At 54.6% G+C, this 10379-nt stretch overlaps 1 protein-coding gene across 1 annotated transcript in view; it reads right to left on the reverse strand.

The window, feature by feature from the left end:
- The window catches only part of Ccdc150 (coiled-coil domain containing 150), a 69348-nt gene that overhangs the window by 1021 nt on the left and 57948 nt on the right, over positions 1 to 10379 (reverse strand). Inside the window, 8 exon segments of the mRNA XM_023712388.1 lie at positions 656 to 742; positions 1717 to 1878; positions 1953 to 2021; positions 2288 to 2482; positions 3175 to 3301; positions 5699 to 5868; positions 6628 to 6721; positions 8848 to 9017. Coding sequence (XP_023568156.1) covers positions 656 to 742; positions 1717 to 1878; positions 1953 to 2021; positions 2288 to 2482; positions 3175 to 3301; positions 5699 to 5868; positions 6628 to 6721; positions 8848 to 9017 — 1074 coding nt within the window.

A 10379-nucleotide genomic window follows, 5' to 3' on the forward strand; every position in this document is an offset into this window, starting at 1 on the left:
CCACCCGCAAGTCGTTTCTGAGAGGATAAGGAGCAAGGCAGGCTTGCCGCCTCACGCGCACTGCTGGCTCTCGCCGGCGCCATCTCCTTCACCTGGTAAACTCAGGCTCGTCACATGCTGTGGTACTCAGTGCCACTTACCAGGACGAGCAATACGTGACAACAAAGCACTGCGGGACTGCAAGCCTGTGTTCCTTTCTGGTTCTAATGATGCATATAGTCCTACGTATCCTCAAACGGGCCAATTTGAGAATGCAGAAAGCAAATTCACAAACAGGGCATGCTCTAAACTTTGAGGTACTCACTGAGCAGTGTCCACCTTATTTTTATTTTTAGTTGTTTTTTTTTTTTTATATATATAGGTAAGTTCTCACTATGCAGTCCAGACTGGCCTCAAACTCAGGGTCACCCTCCTGCCTCAGCCTCCCAAGTGCTGGGATGACAGGCAGGTGCCACCAGACGCACTGAAGTTCACACACATGTGGGTCCTCCCCTCAGTGCCAGGCCCTTGGCCCTTGGGGTGGTGTGGCAGCATCCCATCACCTGCCACTGGACACAGAGTCCTCACTGACCCATTCTTTCCACAGAGACCACGCAGCGCAGCACAGCCGGGCTTTGGGCTGCTGCCCGGCCTCTGTGCCCGCTGCTCAGCTCACCTGCTCCGACTCCACACTGGCTTCCTTCAGCTTGCTCTCTGTCGCCTCTTTGCATCTCTTCAGGTGTCTGATGGTTTCTTCCAGCTCCTGAATAAAAATATGACGCAGAGATCTCACAGGTCCCTGGGGCAGCGCACGGAGCCAGAGCGTGGCAGCCAAGTGACAAGCATGGGATGGGCGCGCCCAGATCTCACACGGGCATCTATTTAACCCACGTGTACAGTTAGAGGGGGGATTTATAGACTCTGCTGAGCCCGATTCGTGGCTCCAGAGTGGAGGTGCCTTGGCCAGCGGACAGTCCATGCCGAAAGGCAGGGGCGTAATGCCCTCTTGAAGTTCCTTTCCAGGGACACAATGTTCTGTTTCTTATTAGGTCGGGAACGGCTCAGATTCCTGTCGCGGCAGCAGGTGTACCTGTGCTCAGGAAAGAACCCAGGGGATTTAACTCCAAGACTGTGATGGCCACCTCAGAAGCCTGGTTTAGTAGCTCAAGCAGTTTTCTTTTTTTTGTACTTTAGGGAAGGTCTACAGGGTGTGCAGGGTCTCACTACTACATCGGACTCACAGTGATCCACCTGCTTACAGCCTCCCAAGGGCTGGGATTACAGGCGCGCACCACCACGCCCAGTCTCAGCTGTCTCCGGGCGCCCAGGGGCGGGGCCGGCATGGCAGGCCTGGAGATTAAACCCCTGGCTCCTGCGCCCCCTTTCAGGCGCTTCGTCAAGCAGTTTTTCTTTACAAGTGGATAGTTTTATGAAATTAAACATGGTGGTGGGTGTGATGACACATGCCTGTAATCCCAGCACTTGAGAAGGCTGAGGCAAGAGGACTGCAAGTTCAAACCCAACCTTGGTAACTCAGTGACAAAATCTGTCTAGAGATAAAAAGAAGCTGGAGGTGTAGGCCAGTACTGGGGAAAACCATGGAACACGTGCGGTGTCCAAGCTCCCGGCCTCCTCTGAGGGAACACCGTCCTCACAAGGGCCACTGCGCATGGCTTTTCTTCTGCAGCACGAGGCATGCAGACGCCACCCGGCTCCTGCCCGTGGCCCAGCGCTCACCCGGCACCGGGCCTCCAGCTCCTGCCGCAGCTTGTGCTCGGCCGCCAGCCGCAGCTCCTGCTGCCTGTTCCGGGCCGAGGCTTCGCCCTGGCTCCTGGCCAGCAGCTGCATCTCCTTCTGCAGGTTGGCCACCTCCGACACGAACCTCTGGATGCTCAGGGACTAGCGGGCGACAGGGAGGCCGGTGAGCCCGGGCTGGGCTTGGGCAGCGGGCGAGCCCTGTGGGAGCCCTCTACCTGCTCGTAGTTCTTCTTCTGATACTGATCCTTAATCAGCTCCATCTGCCGCAGTTCCATTTCTATTTGCTGAAAATAAACGCAGACATGACAGGCAAAGATGGGAGGACAAGCTGGCTGTTCCCTGCCCTGCAGGACGGCGGACTCCCAGGGCACGCGCTTCCTGCTGGCGCCACTTCCTGCTGGGCCCACGGAGCCCAAGGAGCCAGGGTGTGGCCCTAGCAGCGCCGCACAGCTGCAGCTCCCGGGGACAGGGTCCCCCGCCACCCCTCAACGCCCAGGAGGAGGCCTGCTCCCAGATGCCTAGCCCCATGGAAGAAGGGGACGCGGCCAACCTTCATCCGCTCCACGTTCTGGGCGTTGGCCGTCTTCGCTGACAGGTGGAGCTTGATCTGGGCCTTCTGGCTCCTGAGCCTCTCCTGGCTGCTGCTCAGCGTCTTCTCCAGCTCGGCGAGCCTCTGCCGCAGCTCCCGGTTGGCCCTGGACACCTCCACCGACCGGACATTGGCCTCGTCCAGGGCTTTCTTCAGCTTGGAACATAAAGGAACACATGGGGTCTTTCTGCCCACCGTTCCGAAGAGAAGCTCTGCAGGGCCGCTCCTGAGAGCGGCAAGGACATGACAGTGGCCAGGCGGCTCACGGAGCACAGATGGGGGACGAACAGGCAGACGGGCCCGGCGGGCTCTGCGCGTGGGACTGGCTCAGACCTCAGCGCACTCAGCCTTGCCACTCACCAGCTGAGTGGTCTGGGGTCAGTGACTTCCTGAGCTCATCCCTGAAGAGCAAGACACAGAGTTCAGGGAGACAACGGGAGAAAGAATGCAGAGCCGGGCCTCAGGACCACGCTACAGGCTTTTCTCTTGCTCCTGTCACAGCGAGCTCTCGTCCAAAATGGGAAAACAAAGGACACGGGTTTATATAAATCTCGTGAGCTGCCTGTATTTATAATACTGACTTTGGTTGTTTTGTTTTGAGACAGGGTCTCACCGTGTAGGTTAGGCCAGCCTGGGACTTCCTATGGAGCCCAGCACGGGTGGGCTCACGGAGATCCTGCTGCCTCAGCCTCAAGAGTGCTGGATGGACTTTACTAAATTCCTCTCATGGAAAAACAGCATGGTGACTACTTCAATATTTCAGAGTCTACCGAGGCCACTCTGCCCCCTTCTGCTAGCCCCTCTGGAGGGAACGCACCAAGAGACTGCGCTGCTGGCTGCCTTCATACCTCAGTGACCTCCCGCTGCGCAGCCTTCTTGGCTGACTCGCGCTCCGTCTGGAACTGCTTTCGGAGGCCTTCTATGCGCTCGGCGTGCATTTCCGCCTCCACTTTGCACTCCTCTGTCATCCGCTCCCTGTGGTAAAGATGACAGAGGGCAACTCGGCTGGAGAAATCGTCTCAGCAGGCCAGAGCCTCAAGGTGGGGAGCGCACAGCTCCTCAGTGGGGGCTGAGCGGCTGGCAGATGAGAGACGCACCGGCCACTGCTGAATCCCCCTATCTGGAGCTCAGCGACAAGACAAAGAAGTGCCTGTCCCTGCAGTAGACACAACTGAGAGGCAATAAGGCACACGAAGGAAGACGGAGGTGGCGACAGTGCAACAGGAACCCCATGCTCAGTGCATCCCACAGTGACATCACCCCCAGGGTCAGCGGCAGTCCCCAGGGTCCAGGCCTCAGCAGAGGACCGTGCATGGGGCACCCAGGCTGCAGGACCCTATCCCCCGCCCTCATGGAGCCTGTCTTTTGTGAAGCTGGTTCCTGGTGCCAAGAAGGTGGGGCTACTGGGGACCCGGCCACTACAGCGAGATTCTGGCACAGCCCCTGACACTGTGTCTCAAAGTACGGGCAAATCTGATGCACACATGGCTCTCTTCCAGGGGAACTGGGCCTTGGGAGAGTCATACAGGAGAAGGGGACGCACAGATGCAGAGGTGGCATCTGGGCAGCCTTTTCCAGTGCGAGGTCTTAGCCCCCAGCCAGCGAGGTTTTCTGCACAGTGCTTGCAGAATCACTGAAAGTCCTCCACGCCAGCTGGGCAGTGAAGGTTTAGGCAGAAAGTAGGGCAAAGCCTGAAAATCCTCTGGGGACCACAGGGTGAAACTCCCTCCCTCCTACTAAACAGATCTTTGCAGGATGCTTCTATGAGTGGTGCGGTGAGGGTCTCAGCACTGCTGCAGTGAGGTGACCTTAATGCCACCGCTTCAGATACATCGCACATTCCTCAAAGATGAGCCTGAGGCCCACGATGCTGAAATCACGCGAAACCGTTCTTAGGAGGAAGAAGGCACAGGTGGGGGTTACAGTTCAGACATGTGGGTTCCGAGGTGCAATTAACTGAGCAGCCAGGCCTGTTCTGAAAAGGGGTCCAAGCTGGGCTGCATCTCCACAAAGTGAGGGCTGGGGCTGGGGTGAGCCACTGTGCCTTGGCAGAGGGAGAGGGTAGAGTGGGTCAGACCTGGGGTCCCATGCACCCCAGGAGCAGGTGCTGGGGGGTGCAGCAGAGGAGCAGAGAAGGTGCCCGAGCCCTGCTGCCAGCTACCTACTGGGGCCACATTCTGCAGGCCTAGAGGGCTGCAAAGCCCAGGGGCAAGGTCCTAGGTGAGAGAGAAAGCAGCTCAGAAAGCAGCAGGTGCAGCCACATGAAGAAAGACGACTGTGCTGCAGGACTATTCTCAGGGTGCTGGGGACCCTGACAAGTGTTGGGGAGGGGGCACAGTGCCTTGGGCTGGGAGCAGGATGAGGTGCCCTGCTAAGAAGTGGGCACCAGCAATCGTCCATCTGGAATGTTCTTTGGGGGAAAACTAGGGACAGGACGCTAAGTCCTGGGATGTGGTAATGGCCCCGAGGTCGCATGCGAACATTTGCTAAGACGCGAGCTCTGATGCTGACCCGTGCGAGCACAGCACCAGAGCTGAGCTGAAGGTACACAGGGCTGGGACAGATGTGGAAGAATAAATTTCAAGTGAGTGAAAATGTAAAGGGCAATTAATCAAAACAAACTGAGAGAGGATTTGACTCTCTAGGACAAAAGGATGGTGATGGCTGCTGTCGCTTGCTGTGCCAGGTATGAAATGCCTCTCTCAGCACTGTGCCCAGGTGGATGCCCCGGGGCCTGCCTGCAGTCCCAGCAGGGCCACGGCGGGAGGACAGGAGTGTGCACAACATTTACAGCCACAGGACGGTAGGCGCTGTCACCATTCCCATTTTACAGATGAGGAAACAGGCATCTGCAGTGAGTTCCCACGTGTGTGGTCATCCCCTGGGGTCCAGGCTCTGGTCCAAGGGACCTGCTCGCCTGGCACTCACAGGTGCAGAGATGGCACGGAGAGGGGGTGCCCCACACCCAAGGTCAGACATTGGCCAAGGAAGCCGGGACTGGGATACCAGCGGTGGGGGCTAGTGTCAGGGTGAGCCGAGTGACCAGCCCCAGCAGTGGAGGTGGCACAGGTGGTGGTACGAGCAGTGGGGGGCTGGGCATACAGAAGCGCCGCCCTCTGCCTTCACCAGCCAGGACTGGGGGACCCTAATTCAGCGAACCCCAGGCTGAGACTGACAAGGATGAATGGCGTGAGAGTCTATTCTGGATGGCCTAGCACCCAGACAGACGGGAGCGCCCCTTAGAGCCGGTGTCCTTCAACCTTCCCTACAGCAGCAGCTTCAATGTGCCCAGAAGCTGCAGGCTGGGGCTGAGCTGGCCCAGGTGAGCGACAGTTCTTCCTGCTGCCCCCAGCCTGCAGCCAGGGTCCTTACCTGAGGGCTTCTAGATTCTGCCACTCCAGTTCTTTGTTCTCTAGCTTTTCTTGAATGTGATCCAGCTTGCTTTGCAGATGAGAATTTGTCTGGAGAGCCTGCTCTAGGCTCAGGGCCAGTTTCCTGTTGTCCTCTCTAGCTACGTCTAGAGATTTCTGTAGTGGCTCCATCTGAGAGGGAGAGTGTTTTCAGACCACTGCGACAGACGCAAGAAGTCTGCCCCCACTCCTCCCACCTCTCAAGGGCCACTGGAGGGCTCCGTGGGGCCTGGAGCCCACGCATGTGAACTCCCTGCAGATATCACAACTCTGAGAGGCAGGGAGGGGTAGCCCCATGTCACCAGTGAGCTCGGAAACCAGAGCCGGCTTTACTTATCTAACTTTAAAAATCCTTAACCAATTAGATTTGTCTTCCTGATCCTAGCACCTTCTGGGCTCATTCTCTAGGAAAGATCAAAACCAACAGCTGATCCTTGTACACTGCTTGGAAGGTGATCTCTATGAAACAGCTCGGGTAATCCAGATGTACCCAGTCCACGCAGGCACAGGGTCACACAGGGCGTGCCTGTGTGTGTCTCCTTACTAATAGCGGGATCACCCTAGCCACCTTTTAAAAAATTAAAAGTAATTTTTTTCAAAGTCTTTAACCTCTGAAGCTATTTGTAGATTAATATAAGTGCAATACATATTTCATTCATGAGGTATAACATTTCATTAAAATACATGAAAAGTGTATTAGCCACATAAGCCAAGAAAGCCAGTCTGAAGTACAGCCCTGGTTTGCCCCTGCGACTGCGGGCCCACTTCCTATTTGCAGATGGGTCACCGTCCCAACTCAGACGTGGATGAGAGGCTGTCCCCTCATCTCCGAGCTGGTCCTGCCCAAGGTGCTGGCAAGGCCAGCAGCACCCTCTGCGCGCCCGGCTGCACCTCGCTGCTATGCTGCGCCTCCACCACGAGCACCCTGGCCTGCCACTGGTCCACCTCGGCTTCCAGCTTCTGCACCCGCTGCAGCTGTAGAGCCCTGCGGACAGAAAGCACCAGAAGAGCGGCCCTTGAAGAGTGCTGTGGGAATGCCACGCTTGAGAGCGGCCACCCTTCTCCCGAGACCAGCCCTGCACCACGTGTGCTTGGCCACCAACACCCAAACACTGCAGAGCTGCTCAACGAGACGCTGCGGGCAAACTCAGCTGCCTGCGGACTCCATGCCTTTCTCATCAACTCGGCCACAGAGCTTGGGGCGGCTATGGCAGACCTGTCGGAGGTTCCAGTGGTAACACATGGCTGGCTGTGGCACGTGTGCCGTAGGCTCGCCACCACTGCGCTGGGTGTCTGAGCACGTGCATGCCTAACTACAGGCTGGTAGCTATGCGGTGACTTCATCTTTACAAGAGGCCTCACCTCCACAGCACTGCTTGCCCTGGGAAGTGCTCCTTCTCCAGACAACTGCGACTCAGAAGTTCATTAGGCGTGGCGAACAACATTTTTGATGCTGTTCTCTTGGCATTTTGAGCTCAAAACAATCTTTACCGTTATATACACATCAATAGGCACAATGAAAAAAGTCAGATTCACTTGTTCTGTCATGACACACAGGCACCGTGCACCGCTGACATGGATGAGCCCTGTAATGAGCTTTCCAAGACTCAGACTACTTCTACAACCAAAGCAGGAGAATTAACTGACTTTAAAACATTCAAAGTTTACTTATAAAACATAGCTAGAAATGCTTCTCAAAATGATTTGCCTAATTATTAATCTTGAAATAAGATAAGTGAATTCAAACTAAATCAGTCATTTAGCTCCAATCCTCCTCTCCCTCCCTCCCTCCCGGCTCCCTTGCTCTCTCTCCCCACTCACACAGGGCAGGCAAGCCCTCTGCCACTGACCTAGCCCCTAGCCCAGCTTCAGTTACCTTTGGAATTACTGTTCTGTAGACCTGAACAAAGAACTAGGTTTAACACATTCCTACTGAGTTGAACCACCGGCGGCACATGCACGACCATCCCACTGGGCAGTTTGTACCACCCAGTGAGACCACCTCGTGCTGCCCAATGGACAGTCATGCATGTGCCAGCCAGCAGCGAGGCGCAGCAGTTATGGCCCCACTATGCATGTGGTGCAAGTGCAGAAAGCAGCCAGGGTGGGACAGTGACACTGCATGTGAACTTCAGGATGAAGGGCCAAGACTCCCTTCTGTCAATACAGAGCACGGCAGCTTGGCGTCTTTACAAAGCACTCTCCATCCTCATCCCTGATGGCTGCTCACCTGCTGGCTCTTGCGCACTGTCGCGGCAGTGGTCTGTGACAGAGGACCACCCAGGCGACTCCTTGAAAGAACAGTCGTCTCCATTTGGCTGGGCCTATTCTGTGCACTGGTAGGTACAGAGCTGGCTGGGGCTTTTCCTTATCCCTGCAAGTGGCTTCAAGCAGTGCATATCGGTCTAGCCGAGGTGCTAGTGGTAGTCTTTGACTATGGCATGTGTGCTTGCCTGGGAAGCCCCACCTGCTGCTCTTTGTTATGAGCCAGGTCGAGACAGGACGAAGAGCCAGTGCTCCACACTGTCAGCTGGGATCGAGCCTCGAGATAGAAGCCCTGACTTCCTGGGGCTTCAGAGATTACGTATCAGAGCTGAAGCACCGGACCCCAAAACATTAGACACTGTCTCAATAGTATAATACAAATTACTTTTTCTGCACACCCTGCTCTGCATATTGCAGAGGTAAACGCAGGCCTCCTACCCAGCCCAGCTCACAGTGCTCACCTTCCTGCCATTCTCATTTACTCACCCTGAAGCTACTCCTCCCTCATGACTGAGTAAAACCCAGGTACAGCCCTGGGTTGAGGCCTTTGTTCCGGATAGCTATCACCATGGCTGGACTCAGGAGCCCCTGGCTCCCCATAGCTATAGATATGCCTTAGTGTCTTTATTCTCGCTGTGGGTTGCCCTGGAATTGTTAAATTGGAATTAACTTGATGGGATTCCAATAATGTATTCTGGTATTACAAATACAAACTTCTTGGATTGAGACAAGGACCAGGAGGGGCTCCCTAAAGTCTGCCACAAAAGAAGTGGTGGAAAGTGCCGCCCCCTTGCGCTCCTGAGCGTGGCGCCCTGACATCAAAGACAGAAGCAGAACCACAGGCACCTTTCTTTCTTGAGGCCTGCGATCTCGGAATCCCTTCGCCCCAGCTCTATCTGCACTTTCTCCAGAGCTCCTTGCATCTTACTGTGAGAAGCCAGCACGTTTTCCAGCATGATTGTAACTTTGCAGTTGTCTTCTTTCGCCTCTGCCAACTGTCGCTGGAAGTTTCCCACCTAGAAGAATGTGAAACAAGACAAAGACACTGGATCCCTTCTGGCAATTCCTGGGTTAGAGCACAGAAAGCAGGCCTGGTAGGGGGCTGGCAGGAACAAAGCATTGTTTTATGCTATGCTTCTTAAATCAATGATTCTGAGAAAGAGAAGGGCAGACCTTCATTCTTGTGGGAAACAGTGGTTCCCCGGTCCTGGATGACTCACATGGGTGCTAGCTGGAGACACCGGGGTCCACACACTTGGGTCCAGAGTGGACTGCCGCAGGGCTGCTCAGCTGTCATCTCGAGGGCAGTGGGAGAGGACACAACCAAGCCCCACAGTGCTGGGTGGGGGGAAAGAAAGACGGCAGGACAAAGTGACAACTATTGAAGGCTGTAGCTCACAGCCTTTTGCAAAAAGGCAAAAATGTAGCATCTGCAGTCAAGTTTGAGATGGGGCTGAATGAATACTGTGGTGCACAGTCACGATGGAAGATTCAGCTATGAAACCAAGAGCTCTATCGTTTCAGCAGTAAGGGGAGATATCAAGCTCATTATGTGAAGTAAAATGAAGGCAGGCACAGAAAGAAAACTGTGCCCTCACAGGTGGTGTGATAAAAATAGTTTAAATTTTAAAAACTGATTCCAAGAAAAGACATTAACCTCCTCAAAAAACTCCCCTCACTTCAAACACACTTAGCCCATCATTCTTGCCATTTTCTGAAGTGGCTCTGGAGTCCTCCCTCTCTTGTGTCTCCATATGGGCTGTCATGGTTGCCTCAATATCCTACAGCAGTTAAAAATTTCTTTTCATGCACATGGTGACTTTGCGGAAGAGCCAGAAGTCACAGGGCACGAGATCCAACCGCTAAGGTGGACGGGGACACACCCTCACGCTCTGGACAGAAACTGCTGCACAGAAACAATGCGTAGCACAGCGTGCAGTCAAGACGGGGAGGAAGCTGTCTGGTCATTTCCCAAGCTATATTCTACGCACCTCTTTTTCTTAATCTAGTAAAGCCCTTACAATATTAAGAGTTCATCAGGGGTTACGGACATAGCTCAGCAGGCATAAGCGCCTGCCTGGCAAGTGCAAGGTCTGGAGTTTGATACCTGGTACAAAAAAAAAAAAAAAAAAATCATACTGTTCCTGGGTACAAACACATATTTCCAATCAAGGTCAAAAAAACACAACCACATACTAATGTTGGGTCTTGACTGGCATGAGTTTTGGCATGAGGAGAACTGGGTGATTTCCATAGAGAACTCTAAGCCTTGGTCCTGACATTTCTTAAAAAGCCAAAATCAGGGGCCGGGGAGATAGCTCAGTAGAATAAGTGCTTGCTTGGCAAGCACAAGGGCCTGAGTTCAATCCCCAGTTCTG

Source organism: Octodon degus, unplaced genomic scaffold (assembly GCF_000260255.1).
Source record: "Octodon degus isolate 3935 unplaced genomic scaffold, OctDeg1.0 scaffold00025, whole genome shotgun sequence".
Taxonomy (NCBI): Eukaryota; Metazoa; Chordata; class Mammalia; order Rodentia; family Octodontidae; genus Octodon; species Octodon degus.